The sequence below is a fragment of the Maylandia zebra genome, linkage group LG14 (assembly GCF_041146795.1).
Source record: "Maylandia zebra isolate NMK-2024a linkage group LG14, Mzebra_GT3a, whole genome shotgun sequence".
NCBI classification, from domain to species: Eukaryota; Metazoa; Chordata; class Actinopteri; order Cichliformes; family Cichlidae; genus Maylandia; species Maylandia zebra.
In genome coordinates this window covers 35,538,745-35,563,635 of record NC_135180.1, presented here as the reverse complement: position 1 = coordinate 35,563,635, position 24,891 = coordinate 35,538,745, and the positions used below count along the sequence as shown (strand labels likewise).

The following is a 24,891-nucleotide window of genomic DNA, read 5'->3' as shown; positions in this document are numbered from 1 at the left end:
TGTGTGTGTGTGTGTGTGTGTGTGTGTGTGTGTGTGTGTGCACTATGACACACCAGAGGATGAGTTCCTTTTTTTTATTGGTTTAACTGTGGTTTCATTTTCTGTAGAAAGTAGAAACTTGCTTGTCACCAGGCAGGAAGCGATTGGGCATCTGTCTCAGATGCAGTAGTGGTTAAGAGGCATCTGGTTCCTTTTTCTAGCTGCCATTTTATTTTAACTCATGCAAGAAGTGGGCTTGGTTTTGTCAGTGGCTGCAGTGCATCCTGCAGAGTTTGTGCACCTCAAGAGACTAAATTTAACTAGAAGGGATAAAGCTGCACCACTACGGGCGCATGCCATAGTCCTTTCTCACAGCAGACAGCGTGATGCGCTACAGCAGAAAACAACTCTGATAATGCTATTAATATTAGTGGTTAGTGCATTCTGCTTAAGTAATGGTTTACTGGGAAACCCCCACCCTCACATTTAAATAGAAAAGAGTCATACTTCAACTGTGCTCACTGTATAACTAGCTAATAATTAATAATTTTTAAATTAAAACTAAGAATAAAAAGAAAGGAGAGACAGCCTTTTTGTTAAAGGGAATGAAATTATTACATAAAAGTGTTTTACATGGATATGAACACAGGCCTGGGTTGAAATTTCTTCTCTTCCCTTGTTTGAAGTGTTTGAAAACTCCTCGTATTTGACATTTCAGGCTCATCTCTACTCTGAATGTCTCTACATCTGACTGTTCTGCCCTTTCTCTATATCTAGTACACTTTCAACGTGGCAGGTATACTGGTGCAGGCTGGATTAAAGGCAGTGACAAGTTTGACAGTATTTGGATGAATGTTTTCTTATATTTTACCAAAACACTTTTTCTCCGTTTGAGTGACTGCTGCCTGCTCCACTCCGTGTGCAGTACATACGCGGGCATGTTTATTTGGCTAGCTTTGACATCAAGGCTTTTTCACATCTCTTAATCATGAAGTTTAACCATCATGAGTAAGTACCAAACGCCTTCACCTCAACGTCAAGCATAAGCCCAAAGTCCTAAAAGTCTTAATCCTTAAAGAGACCTATGGAGAGGTGAGCCAGCCACAAAGCTCTACCTCATCAATTGACAGTCTCACGCTTAACGTGTTTTATTTAGTTTAAAATGGTTTCCTGTGACAGATTAATCCGACACTCAACATGCAAATGAGTAAACAAAAAAACTCCCCCCAAAAAACTGCAGCCCACAAGTTGCCCATTATGTACAGCCCCATACTGACCAGACACATTTACACAAGCACATTCAGCAGCTGTGAGCTCTTTTCTGAATAGTAAAAAAAAAACCCTGGGTTACACTTGCTAAACTGAAAGTGCACCACATTATAAAAAATTAAAAAAAAAAACACTGTGCAAACTCCAGTAAGGGAACTGAGGGTGGGGTGGAGAGCTCAGTGATCATAGGACCAGAGAAACAACACCCCTGTCATAGAAGGATCTGTCACTGTGACCCACATAATCGAGTGGAGGACAAGTTTTAATTCAAGCCGTCCCAGCCCCAGTAACGCTCAGGAGATCAGCGAGTTCTGTCTATCGATGGGCTCTCCTGCCCTCTGCAAGCACCGCCGAGGCATACGAGGGTCTGAGGGGAAATGAATCTCCTTTGGTGATACTTCAACGGTCATGTGCAAGTCTATATTTAGACATGCACAACATTGCGATTTATGATATTTGTGCTCTTCTTCGTATGACTAATAGAAGACGCTCGGTGATAAAAGGTCTGTTACAGTCTTTTGCTAAAAAAGTGCTTTCTCAGCAACTACGTTGTGGTCTGACATAAAACCACAAGTGTGAGGCCGTTGTTTTAAAAACAGAACTATATGATTCACCTTCCTGTGAAACTTTGACCGATCAGCTGGCTGGGGTTTCTCTTGTGTTGCTCCAACATTTAAAAAAAAACTGTTCGGTTCTATGGAACATTCGTACATAATTTAAAGCAGTTCTTCGTTGTTTAGGTTTTAATTTCCTCAAAATTATTTTGAAAGGTGAGTCCCTGCAAACCAGCTAACAATTGCCAATCGCGACCCCACCGGCAGGATGACCAAGTGGCATTTAGCTGCTCTCTTATTCAGTGACTCAAATCCCACATTCCTTCAGAAGACAGTTTTTGTTCTGCTCTGGAAATCCGCCGTGAGCTGAGGGTCGCTCTAACCAGAAACCAGAGCATTTGGAGAACCAGTTCACACGCTGATGTGCGGAGCTCACTGAGGCTGCAGAGCTGGGCGAGGTTATCATCGTAAAGTTCTTTTCATGAGAGGAACTGACATGAAAGTCAGCTGATTATCGCTGATATTTATTGTCACAAAGCGTATGCAGTACTATGACTTTGTCTTTTTGCATTTACAGATGCACATGCCAGAGCAATGGCAGAGAAATACAAATTAATTCTGTGGAAAATGTTGACAACATCTGAACGCTTGTTCCTTCCGGAGAAGTTTTATTGAGTGTTACGCTGCAAAACAGGAACTTAAACTGATTCTTACAGAAGTGTAGTACATACCCGTCCGTCATGAGTGAGGAGGATGGAGTCGCTCTTTATGTCTCTATGGATCACACCCTGTGTGTGAAGGACAGACAACGCCTTCAGGACGGACAGACACACTGTGGCGATCTGCTCCTCATTCATCCTGCAGACGAATAGAGACACCAGTTTTTGTGATTCAGTTCACAGTCAGGAGTGAAAAGTTCTTGAGCTACAATAATACGCATCACACAGGGTGTCTACATGTAAACACAAATGCAATTTAAGACTTCAAGACCTCTTTTAGTACAAACTTAAGATATTAAAGCTAAAACACAGTCAGTTCCAAATAACATGAAATTAAATTATCTGATTAAATTTAAGAAAATTGACAAAATTAGCAAACAAATCATTGTTTACTTAAACAACATCACATTTTCTGACCTACAACAATCAGCACAGTTTGTTAGCATTTTCACAAGTGGGGCTTAAACCCTATTCACTATTCTCTGGTCATATGTTAATAAATTTGAATGTTCCTACTTCTGTAAACTAACGAGCAAATTGGCTTCCTCTTCATCGTCATCATTTCTATCAGTGTACTGCAAGTCTCCAGGCCTAAAATAACCACCTGCCTGGGCAAGATTTCAGTGACTTTGGTAAATAAGACCTAGAACTGTTTCATTAGCTCATGCAGGTTATCGGTCTTTTACCGTTAAGCATTTATGTATATAAAAACAGCAAGATGAGGGTGGTGAAACTAGCACATCCATCATGATGTATTACCTAAATGTTTTCAGAGGGACAGAAATTATGTGACATGACTAAAATATTCCCATCACACCAATCCAAATTTACTTCATGACATTTATAGAAAAAAAAGCCCCTATGCGTTTTAGACTTAGATGATTCAGTCTGCCAAATACTCTCACTCCTGTTGCGTGGAAAATAATGTAAAATGACATAGATGCAATGCAGTACGTTTCTGTGCTGAATAGATAGGAGACAGCGCCCCCTTATGGCGGAAATCATATCTGGTGAACAAACAGCTTAATAAGGGGCAGACGTAAATGGCTTAAAGCATATGAAAAAGGAATATAATGGGTACAGTGCCTAAAGTATTTTGGTTTCTTTCAACTAGCAAACATTGCAAAAAAACAAATCTATACAGTAAAAAAAATTGGAACTAATTTTCTCCTCCTTAAATTCCAGCATTCAGTCCTCATTAGCTTGAACACTGGAGCTAAGCTAACAGAAACTAGCTGACATCACCTTTTTTCTTGCTTTACTTCACCGCCTTACAGCTAAAGTTTGTATTCATTTTGAGACTTTATTAAATCACTCATAAAGCCTTGAACGGCCTCGCTACTGGTCATACAGCAAACATGGAGATCAACATGTGCACACATGCTTGCATCAGTGTCAGATACTTAGATAGGCTCTATGTTTATTCACTGCATATGCATAAATTAAGGTTTAGTGTGTGTATATATTGGTAATTAATATCACTATTGCAGCTGGGAGAACTCAGTAAACCCTGAAATGGCTCAGTGATTAGAAAAATGAATAGACAGGTGGATTTTTACTCTTATTATTGTTATTATTATAGCCATTTAATACTGCGAGGTGCTGCATAAATGACTGATGTATAAAGTTTCTCTCTCACCTTGTGTGTGTCACGATGTCAGTGAGCGCTCCTCCCTCCATGAACTCCATGACGACCCAGAGCTCATCCCCCACCAGGTAGCTGTTATACATCTCCACCACGTTCTCATGGTGATAGTCCCGCATGATCACCACCTGCAGTTACCACACAGAGAGGAAGGATCATCACATTACTTTGATCGCACTGAAGCCCTGCCTCGTCACTCATGAAGGGAGTCCAGTGTTTAAAATCCAAGGCGGAAATCTGCAACTGAGGTGAAGACGAGATGGAGCGTGAACCCCACAACGCTTCAGGCGGCAGCGCAGGCTCCTGAGATGTGTCTAAATGCGACTTCTTACTTACTGTATTGGTTTTATCTTGACTCGAGTGTGGGGAGAGATTTCACGCATTTCCTACCACTCTGATGTATTAACATAAAAATCTGTGTTTGGAAAAATGCGCTGGTGTCAGGAAAGCATCAAATATTATTTTTAGATTTGAGACTATTAAAAAAAACAGATCTGTATGAACAGAGAAAGATCTAGTCTCCTCTCTGGTTCAGCCAGCTTTCTGAATGCCTCTGAAATACAAATGCAACATTTGTATTGACAATGTTTTACCGTGCTGATTAAACTGGGTTAAATTTTGATTGTTTATTGTGTTAAAAACATATCAAACTTCATAAATTTTAAATATACAAAAACATAATTGAATCTGACTGAGGATGCATTTTGGTTTTATTTAGATTTAACACAGTGTCCTAACTTTTCTGGGTTTGTACGTTTACCATGGACCCTTTTCAAAATAAAAGCCACCTAAAACCTCATACACTGCCTTGTGTAAATTTTTAAAAGTATATCAATTACAGATCTCCAGAGATCAGTGACCTCACAGCTGGTTAAGGCAATGGCCATCAGTGCAGTAAAAAGTGCAGAGCAAACGAGCCAACTGGAATAACCAAACGCTCTACATTCCCTACTTCTGTGTACTTTTTGCCATAATCTGGCATGTTAACTCTGACCTTTTTAAGTTGCCAAACAGATCTTTTACCTCGTTGAAGAGGAGTTCTCTGCGCTGTTGTTTCCTCAGGTCCATCTTCTTCACGGCGACCAGTTTTCCTGTGGTTTTCATCGTAGCGATACACACAATCCCTGTGGAGCCCTCACCGATCTTAATGTAGTGATCCAAGTAGGTCCGCGGATCGCCCGGATCGACCACCATCTGCAGTGCCGCCCTGAACTGCTCATGGGAAACTCTCTGGGGTTCCCTCTGTGGTGAGCGGCCCTGAGGAGGAGCACCCGATGCAGCGGGCCCAGAGGGTACAGGGGGTCGTGGGGCTGGAACGTTGGGGTGAGGGGTGTGCGGGAGCTGGGAGGACTCGGGGGCCAGGATGGGGTGCGAAGAGTGATGAGGGTGTGGGTGGCTTATAGGGGGTTTGGAGCCAGAGGAACCTCGGACGGAGCCGCTAGAGGGGCCGTTCTGAGGTGAGGACTCATGGTGTCGACCCACCTGGAAAAGAGAGCCAAACTTAAGCACAAACTTAAATCTAAATGAAGCTTTTCTGTCACAACATCTTCCAACATCTCGTGAGGTGCACGAGTGTCAGGATTATTATGGAGCTATGGTAACCGTCACAAAGAAAGCAGCTAAATCTGATCTGGAGATCTGCCAGCAGGCTCAGTTTAGACACGTCTGTGATTTTATCACTGGTTCCCTGAGGGTTCCCACCCCTACCTGTCCAGTGGGGCTGCGCCCGCCATCGCTCTCTGTCCGCGGGTATGTGTTAAACGGCCGAGTGGCTTGTTGAGCAGTTTTCATCACTCCCTCAGACATTGGCAGATTTGGGGTGCGTATGTTGGGTCCTGAGAGAGGCCTCTTGTCTCTGGGAGACTGAGGACTGCTGTCCCGTGCCACATAGCTGGACTTTGGCCTGTGGTCACCAGGCTGATCCCGCTGAGCCCCATGATCCTGAGGAGAGGGAAAAATCCAGAGAAAGTAAATTAATGGGAAGTACTCACGGAGAGACCGACAGAGAGGAGGTGCTTGTACTGCCTGTTACGCTTTTATTTTCTGTAATATTTAATATAAATGGTGAATGGAATTGCACTTACATAGTGCTTCTCTACTCTGAGCACTTAAAGCACTTTGTACTACAAGCCTCATTCACCCACTCACACACATTCATACAGCGTTTAATTCTGTGGCTAAGCAACTTCTATAAGAATCACTATTTTGCGAGAGTATGTGGGCTAAAGGAGCAAGGGGTCAAACTGAACCACAACCGACCTTTTGTTATAATGTTCATGTCAAACATGCCCAAATTTCCAATCATGATATCAGTGTGAAGCAAAAGGCTTCAGATTACTCAGTTTCAACATTTTTCCCCCTAATTTTGGATAAATGTGATGACGCCTTCTGTTTGTGAGGGGGGAGTCAATCAGAAGAAAACTGGGCAAGAACTGAGCATCAAACAGCCTTAAAAATAATAATACAGCTGTGAATGTGAATCTAGGTTCTTCCGTGTCTACCTGGTCTCTGTCCCGAGGCCGTCTGTCTCTGTGAGGGGGAGGAGGGGGGCCTTGTCTGTCCCTCTGGGCTCTGTTGGGCTCTTGACCCCGGGGCTGCTGTTGGGGGCGGCCCTGGATCACCTCATCTGTCTGAGGAGGACGGACTCCGCGCTGACCTTGGTGGCCGGGGTCACCTCCGCTCTGCTGGTCTTGTCTGAGTCGGTCTCTGAAAATCACATCGACACAAATGTAAATACAGAACAGATTTATAATAACTTTATATTATTTCATTAATTTGCATTTCTCCTTTATTTTGCATTTTATTTATTTTCAAGTTGTTTCCAGTTGAGTTTTTACTGTTTGAAAATGTTGAGTTTTAGTATTTTTACTTATTACAGTTTATTACAGAGGGTGTTTGTCAGTTCAAAATAGATTTTATGATATAAACATAGCTTGCAGTGAAGACAGAAGACTCACAGTCATGTTGACATGCCAAATCTGAATGAACAAAAGGACTGAAGCCTCATTAGGCAGGTTGTGTCAAGAAGAACGAAAGCAAAGACATTTCCCGTACAGTTTTCTTTCTGTTTAATTATTTTTTGTAAACGGAGGTCATTTCAGTTAAGTGAAAAAAACTATAAAGGGGTGTGGTATACATTTTAGTTATCCCACCAACAAAGATGGAAAAGCAATTATCCGAAAGAAGATCTTGCACTTAAATAAAATACAAAAATAAAATAACACAAAATAAAAAAACACAGACAATATCTTTATTTTTTTCCTTTGCTGCAGATGTTTATTGAGACTGGGATGTCCACATGACTGTGCTGACAACCTGAAAAAATGCCACGTAATAAAACAAAACAAAAGATAAACAAACAGAGTAATCAAAAACTGAAACTTAACACAAAAACTACTTAAAATATAAAAGAACATTTATGGTAAGTACACAATATCATTTCAGTATAGTTTAGATTTCATGACAATTTACTAAGTTTCTTCACTCCTACTTAAGTAATCCAATACTCATGAGTAAGCTTTTTTTAGCTGGTCCTGAAAACATTTGGTGTGTAGGGAGTAATGGTGCCTTCCAGAGGAAGTCAGAATTGAAACACGCCCTTATCTCAGCCTCATCAACCCGAGTTAACAATCCAAAATGGTGGCAGTGAACGTAAACAGTATTAAAATATGCTAAACTTGTAATCTGTACTGCCACTGTTGTGCATTTGTGACTCACTAAATAAGCTATGGATAGTCCAGAGATTAGGATGCATCCATGAACGTGCTGCAGTGGTGTTTTGTTTTATGCTGTATTGGTAGCAATGGACGAATTGCTCTACCTTGCTAAGAAGCAAAACAAACCCTGCTTTTCCATTTTTTCGCACTCAACAGTTCCGGCATCCAACGTCCGAGGAATCTGGAACGAGGCAAATGTGCACGATTATCACTCCACGGGGAGCTGTAGTTCATCGTCTCACCTGTCTTGTCTGTCTGAGTAGTGTCTGTGTTGAGGATCTCCATTCTCCTGCCCTCCACCTCCTCCTGAAGAGCTCGAGTCCCTGCGAGGGTGTGTTGGAGGACTCCCTCGCCGCAGGGAGTTGGAGCGAGTCACGGACATGGTGTCGAACTCATCCAGCAGCCATGTTAGAGACTCTGTTCCCATCCTGCTGCCGCGTACGATGGTCTGGAGATTTAAAAAAAAAAAAAAGGAGGATGCATTACAATCTGTAAAGTTAGCAGGTTACAGGGCTGGCAGCGTGTGTTGTTTTTGTATAAAAATGACTGAAAACTACAATCACGAGAATATTTTAGATCGTCTATCACTAAAGAATCAGTATGATAAACTCAATCTCTGATTTTCGCTCACCTTTCGCGGTTCTACAGTAGTGATGATGGTCGCGTCGATAAAGGGTTTGGGCCTCTGCGCCGTGTCTTCGATGAGTGACTGCCATTGCCGCGGCAGCCCGACAAACTTCTGCTCCTGCTCGTCAAAGTCCGTGTGCACACGGTGCTCAAAGTTGGACGGAGCTGAGATCTGGATACGAGACTTCTTCTTTTTGGCAAACATGATGGCAGCTGTGGCCGAGCATCAGACCTGTGTGGAGGAAGGTGGAAAGGGATGAAGGCTAACAGAAAGTAACAGTAAGGAGAAAATGCAAATGTAAAACTCCCAAGTAAAATATGTAAAACACACATGCATGCTCACAGGCAGCGACGCTCGAAAACAACTGCTGTCAAGCTTTGAAAGTCACATCTCATTTAAGGGTTTTAGAGGCTGTGGATGAAGTCTTCTCAATGAATCACTTTCTAAAAGTCTCAATTTTCTTGTCATGGTTTTAAAATGCCTCGGGTTTAATTTGCATCGTATGTTTGATTAAGCTCCTTTTATCATGTGTTCTGTTTTACCTGTTCTTTAAACACTCAGTTATACCATTTGTTTATTTTAAGTTTTCTTTTTTCATTTATCATATTTAAAGCGCTTCTCTCTCTCCCCCATGTGGCTCTCTGTTTTATGATGAACCTGATGAAGTCCACAAACTGAAACCGGTCAGTCAAATAAAGGTGTTCTACACAGTAAGAATTGCTGGAGCTTCAAGCTCGGCAGAAGTAAACTCAAATATCAAACAGTTTCAAGAAATCTGCAGGTGATAACCGGGTGTTTCCTACCAATGTTACTATTAAGACAAAGCAAAAGTACTTTCAGTCAACTCTGAGAGCCCTCGTGCTTTTTTCTTAGCAGATATTTTTATTCGTAAAAAAGTATTTAAATCTTTGCTTTGCTTGTCAGTGTAAATTTGTGTGTTTTTGGAGAGACAGACTCAATTCGTTTTTAAAAACACGATTAGGCTGAAACAAACATACTAATCGAGTCATCTTTTGTTGTACTGCTTTGGCCTCTCGCAGACGTTAATCGAGAGTCAAATGATTCAAAATCCTGTTTCTTTTTAACCATTAATCAAATGTGATTTTTGGCCAGTTTTGGCAGCACTCGCGGCGTGTCACGTACATACTCTGTAGTGAGTCATTAACAGCTCACATTTTGCCAGATAAAACAGACAAATACACGATTCTGCACTTATCACTTAAAAATAATTGTGATTTCAACTTATCACCGTGTGCAAGTGGGAGGATGTCTCAGAACGCCCTTTATCTCATCCTGCAACATTTTCCTTTGAGGACTCATATTAGATGGCCATAAGACGACGAAATAAAGAAGTGGTTTTAATATTTTCGATATTTAACTTGTTGGAAGGACTGTGAGGCCCGACTCAGGATTGACACTCGCTTTTTACTTCAGCTGAGGGTTCTGCCATCCTGCTCCCAGAAAAAGCCTCCACGTGTCCCTGATACTTGACAACATGAGCACAGGCCCACGTGAGGCTCAACAGATCGTGCAAGTGGAAAAAAAGCCATGTAATAAACTGGCAGTCTGTCCCGCCAATGATGTTTTCTCATGTTTGACAGATGTCCACACTTAGCTAGTGACCTTAATAAAATCACCTGCTGTTGTGGTTGACTGAAACAAAAACCAGCATATGTTAGAAAACAGCAGTCTGGATCCAGTATGAAAAGAGCCACTCCCTGTAGTCAAGCAGGGGAATCAGGTAAAGCAGGTGACTGACAGGTGAGGTGGAGCGGCGTGCTCATTACATATTTAAAAAAGTCAAATCTGAAAAGTTCCCACCTCAGCGAAATCACCTGATGATTTTTTTTGATGTACTTAATGAAGCGGTGCAAAAAATGTTAAAATCACAGTAAATGTTTTATGAACTACACAGATGTGCTGAACCAAATCAATTTTATACCCACTCCAAATATCACAATCTAAAAGGCTAAATCTTATTTTCTTCTGTGTGATTTTTGTTTCTGCGAACAACATTCAGCATCAGTCGTTGTGATTTGCTGCAAACGATCCTCTGCTTGCATATAAAGACAGAAGGTAGAGCCTGATGGGTCCCTCTCAGCACTGGCATTACTCCTCACTGTCTTTTGCAGTTCTGGTTATTCATTATTAGTCGTGTTCATTATTAGTTTAGTTGAACAGTTTAAGTGATAGGGAAAAGTCTGAATCCAACAACAATCCAACAACCATCATTGTGTGGCTGGTTTGTGTACCATCACCACTCTGAGAGTCTATGACTAAGAAAAAATTCAGTTGTAGTATATTTATAGTAGGACAGTAAAATCTTACACGGCTTCATTGCACAAGAAGGATTCTGAGGATGTAATGACTCAGCTGGCTTGTTAAAAACAGCTGCTTTCTACAAAATACTGTGCCCATTCGCTCCATTTGCTCACGAAAAGAACAAAAAACAGGAGAAAGTCGAAAACAAAGTGATGAAAAAAATGCTGGGATGTAAGGATGGGGGGGATAGAGGGCGTGATGAGGCAATTCAGAGGGCGATCTGGGCGGGTCACAAGTTAACAGAGCATGAGTCATGTTGCTGAGCTCACAGGCTGCTGTGGTAATAAAGTCTTTCACAGCAGGAGCGTTTGAAGTGAAGTGAGACCCGCCTAGAAACACACTGAGAAATGAGAGGTTCAGAGCCAACGACGCAGCACAGACAGAGGACATCAGTACAGAAAAATAAATCAGGATCAACGTCGGCAAAGAAAAAACTAACTGTACCTACAAGTACTCTAAGCATTTTAATGAGCACACAAAATGAAAATAGAAATAATCAAGAACTAAAGGAAAACCCAAGGACTAAAAAAAAAAAAAGTATTCCAGTCAAATCTTAAAACCTCACTCGATTTGCCAGATGTGCGAAAGCAGCCGATGAATGGCGCAGGCAAATGTTAAATGATGGATCAAAGTAGAAATGCTCATGATCTTCAAATGTTCAATCATTAAGTTGATTGAACATTTATTTCTTGTTGACTGTTCCCTGTGTGCCGGGGATGAGCGGGTGCTGTAAACACAGGAGGTTCAGGTATCTCAGCATCATATTCACAACTGATGGGAAGATGGAGTGTGAGAAACCGGTGCAGCTTCCTCTTGGTCCTGTTGTTACTACAATATTTTATTAATAAATACCTTTTATTTTACCTACTTACGAAAATAAATTTTAACCTTAGCTTGATGCTTCCTTACACCCTAGGGAAAGACTCACAGTCTCTTCCTCCTAGTGAGGAAGAAAGTTTATTAATTCAACATTAACACTGGATCAGAAGTCAGTACCAGCAGATAATCAAAACCAAGGTATTGGTATCACATTTCAACTGGAAAAAGTCATGAGCTCCATTTAGTTACCCAAAAACGAGTCTGCTGGGTTAATCCTCAGAGATCGGGTGAGGAGCTCGCAGTAGAGACACTGCTCCTTTGTGTCAGAAGAAACAAGCTAACGAGGTCCCGGGGAGGTCTAACTAGGAGAGACCCTGAGGTAAATCCCAAACTTGCTGAAGAGATTATATATCATCTGGACTGGAAGCACAGCTATAAAGGAACTGGAAACTATTGTCCGTTTCCCCCTCCCTTCGACACCTGCAGAATAACCTCTAGGATATCTGTCAAGAACAGCATGATACTAGCTACCAGAGGTCAGACAAGTGAAGCAGGAAACAAGAGAAACATGAAAGACAAGAGATGATTACAACCATCAAAAAGCCATGTATGCAACTCATGACAAATATAAACTTCAATGAATTTGAGTGGGAACTCCGAGCAAGCTTGCCTCCACCAGTGTGTGAATGTGAGAGTGAATGAATAGTGGAATTGTAAAGCGCTTTGAGGGCCCCGAAAAGTGCTATATAAATGCAATCCATTACTATCATTATTATTAAGTCACAAGTCTATGACAAGTATGCAGTTATTTAAGAGAGGTTGAGGTAGGTGAATTCCCAACACAGTCAGATGGGATGCAGCAGATCTTAAAGCCGACAGCTCCTCACATGTGGTGCATATGAGAACGGTTAGTAAACGAGCGTCATGTGTTTTGCCTCCCTTGCACTCTATCCAGGAAGCTTCCCCTTAAAACAAACCAAGTATTTCCAGTAATATGAACGTGTCTGAAAAAGGCTATTTCCTCTTTATAGGATAAAAAATCTAATGAAATGAATGGTAGACAGATCAGCTGTGATTTATATATGCAAAGCTGTTCTCTCAGTTTTCTAAACAGGATTATCAAAGACAGATTCCATTGGAAAAGAGATGAACTAAGATGAAAACAGAAAGAGATACAGACTCATTACCAGTTCATACTGTAAATAAGAACCAAGCTTTAGAGAAAAGTAAAAAAAAAAAAAATTATTTAAATTAAACTCTGTTCTGTATTTCTATGAAATAATTTTCAGTGCTCAGTGAAATCTCACAAATAATCAAATAATTTAAGTTTTTCTATATTTAGTCAATATTTCCTTGCTTTAAATTCAAGTATTTTTCCTTCATCATCTCTTATATCAACAACCATTGAAGTTACAGGACAACTATAAAAATGTAAACTGTAAAGAGAGATCCATTTTCAAAGGTCATTAACCTATTTTTTTTTATTCTCTTCTACGAATTTTAGTGACATCTGTACAAGAAGCGCTTGTTATGTTTATGTCTCTGTATGAATGACTGGAGAAGGTCAGGAGGAATTAGATTAGAAGTCTGTCGCTATCACCATTTCCAAACGCTGATTCAGTTCCTAAAAGTAAACAAATACAAAATGGTCCAAATTTCTTCAGCTCCAATAAAATGATCACTTCAGGAGTTAGTGATGTTGGACTAGCTAACTACAGAGCTGTGGTTAGGCTAATATCAACACATCAGAACAGGAAAGTGGGATGAGGGTTAAACTGTCCTCAATAAAAGTTCCTGTTGAGGGTCCCTGATGGACAAATGCTGTCATTAATATGTTGCTGTGTGGTTTGTTTTACTCGGAAGCTTATTGTCCACACTGAAAACTGTGAGACCTACTACGCATGAATACTGATTACAAAACTTTTGAGGGGCCGAGTAACAGTTTTTGAGAGCTCGCCTCTGTTCAAATAACATGACATGAAGAACTGCAGAACCTTAAAATACGAGAAACAGAGTCAACAAGTCAGCATTTCACAAGCAGACAGGGAAAGCTAACACTGGTGCTAATGCTAATAATGCTAAAAAACAAACAACAGCATCTGGAAGTCATGTGTGACAACAGCCACTCTTATTGCTTTAGGTTTAGTGAGCAAAGCTGAAGCATGCAGACTTTTTTTGACCAGATCAAAAATTTAGCTTCACACTTGAACACATATTCAGTTTTTTCCCTGGAATCCCCACCCAGCTCCCAACTCTGGATTTAATTCCCATTAGCAGAACTGACTCGCAGCTGACTTGCAACAGCACAGTTACAACATGGATGATAAATGCCTCTTTCCAGTTATAATGAGTCTGGTGACAACAGGGAGAGGAGAATAAATCACCACAGAGGCCTATCATTAGTGTTTGGGCTGAGACACCAAAACAGTCAGTCAATGCATCTGAACTGAAAGGAACGGAAAGAAAGCACTGCCTAAAGGAAGGATAAAAAGTTATGACAAAAGACTGAGGAGGATTACTACACTACAGTAACACAAACCTTATACTCCTACATTTAAATACAAACAGTTATCTGACTGATTAAGTTGTAATATACAACAAAGCACAGGGGCCTGTTACATACAGGAAATCAGTACAAAAAACACATGTGAGGGCTGATAATGACATTGAGCATCTCATATTTGTGGCAGTCTGGCCTTGAATCAAAGAGCCCTGCGGCTTTCAAATCCTCTGCTTTTTCTTTCTCTTGCATTTGGAAATATGCGGAGCTCTGAGCCAAATGGCTGTGGGTAAAAAACAAGATTTTACTGCGGCCTTCAAGAGCCAAGAAATGATAAGATTCATAAGTAACAAAGGCCGAGTGGCAAACAGTAAACAGATTATGGAGCTCTGACCTCAGAGATCCCGTTTGATTTGAGAGCAAACCTTCTTCTCTCACAGGTTGCTTCACTGTTGCATGAACAAACCTAAGTGTGTGGGCGCAAAGACAAAGTTTACATGAAAGGACAAGTGAGTCCAGGCATGCAGTTCAATCAGGAGATGATAACTGCACAAGCCTGTCAGGACAAAATAACAACAGAGATGAGTCAGTAACTCATTCATCCCAGCACACAACACAGAATGAGCGTGTTAAAAACGGTCCATTCAAGTGCACTAACCTGAAGAATAACCAGGTACATTTTTGTTTATCAAACAGCCAAAATTGATGGAAAAATACTACTACTGTTATGTAAGGGGATACAGGCTCACTGCCTTAACCCACACTTTCTGTTATATATGATCAGTGAACAGCTGATTTGACTGGATCTGAACTTAAACTAAATTACAAGACAGACAGCTGACAGCCTGCCAACACCTTAGCTACGCGCTGCCAAAATCAGACCAAAGGAGAAAACTCCAAAGACAAAGGTGAAACTAGAGCTGGGCGATATATCGAGTTTTTAAAACATATCGATATATTTTTATACGAGATATAAGATGTGACAATATCCTTTATATCGATATAGTCTATGTTACGTTATAATTATAGTTGTGGAGCCGCAAGTTTGCCTCTCTTTCGTCCACTTTTGTCTCTACGCAACGTTACTCCGCCTCGCCTTCACTGAAGACAACTCCCCCTCCTACCCCATCGCTTCACGTGCAGGCAGCGACAAGACGGACACGGCAAATCTCCGTTAACGAATTACTGCGCATCGCCCCATGCGTGGGGCTGGACGTGCTAACCAGCTAAACATGCTAACGAGCTAACCGCGCTAACGAGCTAACCGCGCTAACCCTAAAATCCTTTCATTCTCTCAAAAGTTGATAGCGCGCCTTATGTATGAATTCTGGTTGTGCTTGGTGGCCGCGAACCGATTTTATGTGGTACACGGCGTTCAGCAATCTGTCAAAAATGTTTGAGTACGACTTTGGTAAGCTACGGAGCTGCACCGCTTGATAGATTGTCGGCGCATTACGGCTACCGAGGAGCTTCGCGGAGTGATACGTACTGTGCATCAACGTAATATTACCGTATTGTGTGTGTATAAGGACCATAAATGGCACCTGTAAGAGACGTGGTTATGAAGCGGATTTCAAACTCCAGGCTATCAGTCACACAGTAAAACTTGGGAACAGAGCAGCTGTGAAATCTGTCTGTCTTTGTTATTACGCTCAGCGTCTTTTAGTTTACATTTTGACTGCACAATTGTGAGCTCTTTGTTTAGCACAAAAACAACCTTGTTTTCTTTTATTTATGGAGCATTATTATTTAATGAATGCTCATAATTTAATTTTGAGTAATTTTTCATGTACATCTGTGCTGTATGTTAATAAAAGTGCCTGTGTGACATCTGGGACACAGCTTTGACTAAGAACTCTTTTTGTTCTTACTTTATGGCTTAAAAAAATATCGAGATATATATCTTATATCGCCATCCAGCTAAAAAATATCGAGATATGAATTTTGGGTCATATCGCCCAGCCCTAGGTGAAACCATGAAAGATTGTTCCTCATCTTCACCTTTTGAAATCTTTAACTTCCTCTTGACAGATTTTGTTGATGGAAGGATCTCCTCCTGTCACAGAGACACGATCTGAATTAAACTGCAAGTTTCAGCTTTAAGAAAGGGGTCAAAATAACAACAACAACAAGAACATAAATATAATTAATGAAAAAAAAGACTGTTTATCCTTTTTTCATGAATGCTGGAAGACAAAGTCATAAGTGACAATTAAAAATTTTTGTTATACTATTCATAAAAGGTCTCAAACTATTGGCACAAAAATAAGTATGCTTGTTAGTAAAAAAAACATTTTGCTGAAGTTGCATTTTTCTTTGCATATTTCTTTAACATCTTGGCCTATAAAAGCCCACTGATCTCAAAACAAACACATAAATTAATGTGTTTGGAGACCAAACCAGACACCACTCTTCTAGCTTTTACTGTTTAAAAAAAAGTTGAAATAGAGAATACAGAAAATATATAACAGATATGAACTTCAACCAGAGGTTAACGTAACTAAGTGACTGAATGCTCTGCATTATTTAGCAGCCAAGCGGGGTTTTTTTGCAAAGTGAGTAAAAGTTTTAACTGAGCTTAGTTTGAAAAGCAATTTCATTGTATGCAAGTAAAATCTGCCTAACAAGCTTTTCGATATAACGATATATATCGGATGACGATATAAAAACATCTATCGTTTCATTTTACGCTATCGCTTGTTTCGTGGCGTTGCAAAATAAACGTTTACGGCAATATTTTTTCATCGTTTTGATGGTCACTGTAGTGGCTATTTTAATTTCTTAAAGTTCTCTCTTTCTTTTATATTTAATATAACCACACTACTGACAGACAAGCGCCTGTTTTTATGCGTTGTCGTTAGCAACAACGACGGTAAAACCATCGCGTGTCCGCTGGTTTAGTTTACACATAAACCTTTCACAATAAAGTTCAAGATCCTTTTGAGACTTTTCAAAATAAACTGAATCACGTGAAAGAGTATGAAGGGTGTTTACAGATGAGAAGCCAAAAAGAGCCCCAGGTGCTAAAAAAATAAACCATACACTCAAACGTTGGAACAGGCTTTTCCCCGCAGCACGCCGTGTAATAAATACTCACAAAGAAAACGGCATGTATCGTTTCATGCATCAGTTAAAACATTCGACTCCAGCTACACGACGCCCAGCTGGAAACACTTCACGCAAGTGGAGCTGCCCGAGATTCACAGAATTTACAGAAAATGTTACATTTTTGTGATTTATATCGTTATCGATGTCTTATATCGGGATATGAGATTTTGGTCAAATCGCACAGCCCTATTGGATCAGAGATCTGAATCACTCCAAAACAATCTCACATGTGCAAATGGATTAAATAAACTGGACAACTAACATCTAGGCAGCACATGGTGCGGTCATAAATATTTGTCCACCACCACAGTTGACTTTAAAACAAAGTCCAGACTTTCTGCATCAACTGTTTAGGAATTACACAGGCCCAGTATTTCTGGACCTGACTGTGGCTGGCACAGCTGGGCTGGACAGGAAGTGTCCTGCTTGGTTGAGCTCTTGATTGTTTGGTTGTCACAAATAGGCAAAATGGGACAGGACTGCACTGCATCACCCCCTCAAACATCTATAATTTGTCCTCTCTGAGCAAAACAAGCACATCCCTCCCTAAACACAACAATCAGTGTAGTTACAGCTCCCCTGTATTTTCCCCTCCCTCCTACTGCAAACAAAAAAAAAAAATCCATCTCTCACCATCCTCTCACCCCACCACCCGCCATTTAGCTCTCAATCTGCTCCCAAAATTCCCTTCAATATCTCCATCTCCCTGTTCTCCTTTTCCCTTTAAGCGTTTTCCATCTCCTCCCCCTCCTTAATTTAACCTCCTCTGCTGTATGCCTGGCTGAACCATGAGAAAGCCTGTCTGGTCAGTGGGGCAGAGCCGGGCTGATGAGCTCTGGACGAAGCTGCTGTCCTCCGGCCTGTTTCACGTATTGTACATTATGGGTGGTCTGCACTCTGAGAGACATCGAGAGGCGGTGTAATGACGGGGACCGCACTATGAAAGGCTGCTTCTGAACTGGCACCAGATCCAAATATACAGTACACAGAGGGATTTGTTAGGAATGATCCCTCTGATTGTACTGCAGACATACGTTTGATGTGGCTCTATTTAACTTACAAATGTCTCTCTTCTTCTCTCTTTCTATAAACAGCATCAGTTGGCTAAATGGCAGTCACAGTCCATTTATGATGGAGCAGTATGAAAAGCCTGATTTTTCAGTGGTTATTTAAGATAAAGCAAAATCTTAAATAGCACCTGAAACAGATTTTAGGTTCAAGTCTTCCTGATCAAAGGAAAATCACAAGGACTTTGATTTTTAAGAAGTTACTGAGTATAAAATGCATTTCTTTTCATCATAAATAACACAGAAATGTCTATTTTCCTTTTAAATCAGGTAGCAGCGACTCTTTGCCTATATGTGAAACATTCGTACCATTTTCAGTTGGAAAGATACTATAAAGTTAATTTTTATTAGTATTATTCTTTTCCCCTCTAAATTTAACTAAAGCTATCAACAGGGTGTGAAGAAACAGCCACTATGACTTGAGGAGATATCAAGAACAGATATCAAGTACAACCACGCACTAGCACTTTGCTGCACTTTGATGCAATACCAATTTGCACCACAAGATAGTGAAACAAGGTAATGCCATCATTATTTAAGCAGTCAAATCATTAACACATCATTCTATTTAAGAAAATGCAAAGCCTCCCTGAGATGAAAACAGAAGTATAAAAAAAAAAAAAAAGAAAAGCAACAACCCAGCAACACATATCTGGAAACATCACCAGAACTACAGGTAAAACACTGCCACCCGCCAGTGAATGTTATATTTTATTGGCATAATTAGTTAAGGACACCTGCTCTGCATGCATTACAGTTTTTTCCCCTCCAAGCTAATTGTTTTTCTCCATTCAGGCATACCTCACATAGCTAACTTTCTAAGGATGCACTTACGGCACTCAGGTGTTGATAAACTTCAGAAAGTCAAACTATATCTTTAAGGCAGCGTTATAAATTAGACTATTATGCCAAGTAGCACAGATGTTCATCACCCCATGTAGTAACTTGTTAGTCAGTGACCTTCCTGCAAAGAAACCAGTATTGTCATTTTCACCAACTAAAGACTAATATCTATTTTCATTAATAAAACACTTAAAAATAAGCAGAAATTCAGATATAATGATGTATAACAATGTCACAATCTCGCTGGCTTTACCAAAGAAGGAAAAAGTGCCGCAGTTAATAAATTCTGAAAATATGAAAGTTACATTTGCAAGTAAGACCATTCAGTTTTGCTAATGTGGAGTAAAAAAGTCCCTCAATCTATAACAAAAAAACCCCTCAAACAAAAAAAAACTTACAAATAATTAGATATCAGATCAGTTCTGTACATTTTTATTTGGTTTTCACAAGTTTGAAGGCCCCTTCAAATATTGCTGACCTATCTTAAAGCTGTTGGACCGTGGGAATATGTTTAATTAAAGCACAGGAACTCTCATGTTTACATGAAGCCACAATGACTGATAAACGCTTTAAATTTAACAGCCAGGCACATTTTCTAGGGCTGAGGTATTAAATTATCTCTAAATGATACCTGGTAACCTGCCAATGCAAATGGTGGAGTACAGAGTTGCCAGGCAAGAACAAAAAACTCACCCGAATGTTTGTCAGGCGGTAATTTCTCACGCCTTGTATCACCAAAGCTGAATACACAGGTAACAACTCTGGAGTGAGATGGAAAACAGAGGGGGGTTTAAAGAGTGAAGCACCAGAAAGCGAACTGCAGGGTTCTGATTACCTCTGCTGTTTGCTGGTAGTTGTCACTGTTGTTGTGGTGTGCTTTCATTAGCTTTCTTCTGCAGAATCAGGGCTGATAACTAATAGCCTGTACTCTCACTACTGCACACACACACGCACACAGATAGAGAGAGGACAGTACTTCTCTGCCAAAGTTTCTCAGATTTACAAATGCAGTGCAGAGACACAGCACACTCTGTGACCTTGGAGCTCCTGACTGCTCTCACAGCATCAGTCTGTTCATAACACGGAGTTTATATACGACAGTCTAAACTTCAGCATCACCGCAGGGGCCAACAGAGGTGTTGAACATGCACCTATTATTGTAGCACTTTTTGCCCTCCAGAAAGCAGAATAAGTGGCTGAAATGCACAAAACTCCATACAACCCTGAGACCATGACTGAAACAGGTTAATACAACTATTATTAAGGCTTTTCATGCTTCTCTTTCAGAGAAGTAAGATCAGGCTCTGAGTCCTGGACAAATTTTAAAAAGAAAGAAAGAAAATAAATAAATTATAATTCCAGTTGAAAAATGCACAGGCAGCTGGGTTACCTTTCTCACCAGAAACCCCGCACTTCCCTGATATTTTTGGCTATGTGATAGAGAAAGAAGCATTTTAAACTTAAATATAAACCCCACTTGAAAAAAAGCCTTAAAAATCACAGTCCCACTGAGCTTCCTGCAGTGGAAGGCCTAAATGGTTTACATGTGGGAAAAACTGCTTATCCTGAACCTTCAACCTAAATTTTATTACAGTTACAGTTTTATTACTCATTATTTTACCCCTTGTGAAGGAGCCTAATTTTTTTTTTTAAATAAAAATAAAACAGTGCTAAAATTATACTTGCACCTCACGTTTTGTGTTCAGGTCCCGCTAAACCAAGCTTCCTCACAACTCTTACCACAAACACAGGTTCACAATGAATCGCCATCCTCTCCCTCTTATCTCCATGTGTCACCAACACTTGTGCAGAGAAAGACACATGAGTGGGACAGCGGGGTCCAGCAGCTGTCCTGACAGCCGCAAACATGAGCGGTGAGCAACAGGTTTGAATGGGAGCAGCGGGTGGTGTGTGTGTGGGGGGGAATCATCCCTTGCTGCTTGCTTTCTCACTGCCCCCCTCCCCTCCTCACTAGGCAAACAATAAAGTTATTATGCTTTTTTCCTGACTCACAGTTAATCCACGCGGGGAGATTTCAACAACAGAGTTTCGTTGTTCGGATTAACTTTCCAGCGCAAACAACCCAGCGAGGAGCTGCGCGCTTATTCAGTGGCTTTCCACGCGATAAACGTAAAATTTCACACGCCGTTCATAGCGGAGGATACTCACTTTAAAGCACAGGTACTCCGTTTATCCAGCAGGAAACACTATCCACCTGATCTCATGTCGGAAACGCAGCGGAGGACGAAGGGAAAGCACACGGAGAGGATCCCTGCAGCAGCCGCAAAGTTACTTCCGCGGAGAAATCCAGCTCAGCTCCGCGGAGCGCCTCTGTGTCTTTACTTAAAGACACAGCGAAGTGGACACGAGTGAAGACACTCAGCGCCAGCGTGAAAACACAGACAAACACAGGAACGCTGTAGCTCCCGGCCGTAAAAACTCAAAATGCGTCGCATTCCTATGGTTTCAGCAAACCCGGCCCAGTATCATGACGTCACGGGGAGAGAGACGGAGAGAGGGAGGGCGAGATTAGCACGGGTAAGCTCGAATCTATTCACAACTTTATGTCCTGCCTGCTTTTAAATAAAAGCTGTTAATGTCCCTTTTTTCTTCCACTCCCACGCTTTCCTTCCTGTCACACACACGGAATCTGCTGTCACAGGTGTTGTTACCTGAGTTGTCACGTGATGCAGAAGCCCTGTCATTCAAGGAACCCTGAACTGAAACATCGAGGATTTTTTTTCCAACTTTAAGTATTTTGTTTTTTACCCATAAACACTTCAAAGTTTAATCTGTAACAAATATCTTCTTTTGTCCACCTTTATTGTTCATCATTTAAAATACCAACAGTTTCAAATAGTAAACTATGTGGTATTTATTAGTGAAACCATAGATTAAATGTTGGTAATTGGTTTGCCTTTATTACTGGATTCCTTTAACCGCAGTCATACCGGTTAGAGCTGAAACTGGGCAAGTGCTGTCATAATCAGAGTGACATCATGTGACAGCACAGGTAACGATATGCCTGTGGCGGGAGATTCCTGAAGTGTGACAGAAAGGATGACAGGATTTCTATTGAGGATACTTTGTGTGCCATATCTTTATGCTAAGGACCTGTAAAATCACAAATCATTGGTCAGTGAGCATTACCTGCTTTTGCCAGCCTTTCCGAGTATAATGGATTAAAATGAACTACTGTTTGGCTCCATAAAATCAAATCATAAAACCCCCTAACAGCTAATGGGACGAAGAAGAGCTGGAATCAAGTTACAGTAACATAATTTGAAGACCTTATCATGAAGTTCTACAATTTCACTTACTTTTCTCCAGGCCCTCTCCTTTCTCATCCTCTCTATTTAAAAGTGAGGTTGAACTACACAGCTCCATCTTCCCACAAAAGTGGTTCAAAAAGAATCAAAATGAAGTAAAATATTCAAAGCTGAACTATACTTGTGAAAAAAAAGGAAACGTTTAAATCTCAGATTGGATTTGATGAATGAACTATTCAATTAAAAAAAAAACAGCCACCAAGAAACCAAAATCATCAATCCTTTTGGTGGGATTTTGAGTCCAGCCCTCAGGGTTAAAATTGTTCAAGTGTTCCTTTAACCGTTTTTTAGCATTATATTTTTAACTCAGGCAAACAGATTCGCCCATGTTCACATCACATGAAGCTGAAGTTCACCTCAGTCTGCCTCATTGCAAAGCTACTGTGTGCAGATGTGCTGTGTGAAAACTTGGCCTTGTGTTTGGTGTCAACACAACATACAGTCACATACAGTCACAACTAATCTGTTTATTTACTCAACTAATCAATAAGGTATTAGTTGTGTTTATTGTAAATCTATAGTTTGAATGATGTTTGAGCCCTAAAATGGATTCATTTACTCTGAAATACCAAGTAAAGTTAAAACAAAGGATGAATGATGAGCTATTTCCTGGCTGAAACATTTTTAGGTCTTTCTGTTGTTGTTTGTTGTCACATGACAATATGAGTCACTCTGGCATGGCAGGACCTGCCAGTACGGCTCAAATTAGTGCTGTCCAGCCTGCTATGAAATACCACGTCTGCCTGCTAATGTCAACAGAACCATCAACACATGGAGGACTCGCAGAGGCCGAGTATGTCAAGACTACATGATGAAACACATTATCTTAGACTCAAAAATCTTGCCAATGTATTGTGTTAACATCGCTGCTTAAAAACACGTTTAAAAGCTGCTCATAGAAAAATTGTGATATGGTTGCTTAGTTTCAAAAGAGGGAAATAAACAGATTTCAGGGCGAGAACACAAATGGGCAAATCTTTGACATTGAAAGAGTAAAAAGATAAAGACAAGTTTGTCATGAACACTGAGAGGCCCACCTCATTGTTTATCATGTTATTTCTTTTATGTATATGTTTTTGGAGTTTCTAGTCACAACTACTCTACAGGTTTATGCCCTTGACAGGTACACAGTTTACTTTTTTAAACAGTTTTTTCCTCCATGACTTCACAATGTAACTCTAATTTAGATAGTTTGGAAGTAGATTATTTTGTGCATTCTGTAGTATCAGTGCAGAGCTAAGAACAATTAAATCATAAAATTATAAGGTGTGTAGTTTAATAAATACTCAATTGCCAAAAGGTTGATTCCGTTGATCTGGACGCAGCATGTTCAGTGGGAGAAACGCTTCGTCACTCATCCAAGTGACTTCTTCAGTCTCAGCTGACTGCAGGTTTCCCCAGTCTTATAAACAGTACATTTGCACAGTAACTGAAACTAGCCCACTGAAGGAACAACGGGCTGTGAGGTCAGTTCCTTGATCATTAACATGCAAATTGTCATGACCATTGATCAACAACCACTGATCACAGGGAAACCTGCAGTCAGCTGAGACTGAAGAAGTCACTTGGATGAGTGACGAAGCGTTTCTCCCACTGAACACACTATGTCCAGATCAACACAATCAACCTTTTGGGATTTACTTACCTGGATGATTTAGCATGCATCAAGACAATAGTCCGTTGGCTGGTTCATAATAATATGACCCATTTATCCATCAGAATACAAGATCAGTTTATATCAGGAGTTTCTCAGAGTGCTGTGAAGCCAACGCTTTATCAGCTTTCCAACAGACTACAAAGTGTCAGCCTCCATAAGGATAAGGCACATTCCTCAGAGAGTAAAAATACAGCAGGAACTAGTCCACTCAACGTATCAGATCCAGGAACATACAAACCTGCCAATCCCGACGGCAACTTCAAACAAAGCATGCAGTGTGGCAGCCAATGAGGGCTGACTTCCAGAGGCAGGTTGTGGAATGTGGAAAGGTCAATGATAAAGAGATAGAGCGCTACATGGAGCACACCAGCTAGCTCCCAGCACACACACACTGTGAACACGAGCTAGTTTGGCTGTGAACTCACCTGAAGGACCTTTGCTCATTAAGCACATACTGACAAATGCAGAAGTACTGAGGTTTATGGAAGCTTAGTTTAGGAAAATTTAACCTCGTTCCAACGTCATGAAAATTTTTCATTAAGACCACCAGATAAAAAAAAGAAAAGAAAAAATGAATCCAGGATCCTTCTGGATTCAGAAGGATAGCTGGATCGGGATTAGTCTGTGGTATTTTCTTTTTAACATTAAGATGATCTCTATTCACATCTCATCTGCATTTGTGAAGATATGACACAAAATGTCCAATTTAGCCTCATCTCATCGTGGTGAAGAAGAC

At 40.6% G+C, this 24,891-nt stretch overlaps 1 protein-coding gene across 5 annotated transcripts in view; it reads right to left on the bottom strand.

The window, feature by feature from the left end:
* The window catches only part of pak4 (p21 protein (Cdc42/Rac)-activated kinase 4), a 46,839-nt gene that overhangs the window by 12,750 nt on the left and 9,198 nt on the right, over positions 1-24,891 (bottom strand). For 2 of the 5 annotated variants that reach the window (XM_004569633.6, XM_004569634.6), the window contains 7 exons: positions 8,514-8,741; positions 8,125-8,330; positions 6,668-6,872; positions 5,874-6,107; positions 5,190-5,648; positions 4,161-4,294; positions 2,534-2,660 (listed from right to left, as the gene is read on the bottom strand). In XM_004569633.6, the coding sequence (XP_004569690.1) occupies positions 2,534-2,660; positions 4,161-4,294; positions 5,190-5,648; positions 5,874-6,107; positions 6,668-6,872; positions 8,125-8,330; positions 8,514-8,714 (1,566 nt within the window). In that variant the 5' untranslated portion in view covers positions 8,715-8,741. Of the gene's footprint in view, positions 1-2,533; positions 2,661-4,160; positions 4,295-5,189; positions 5,649-5,873; positions 6,108-6,667; positions 6,873-8,124; positions 8,331-8,513; positions 8,742-16,152; positions 16,208-21,338; positions 21,585-24,393; positions 24,517-24,891 lie in introns of those variants that run through there. The other 3 variants (XM_076873440.1, XM_076873441.1, XM_004569635.5) reach the window with 3 other exon arrangements.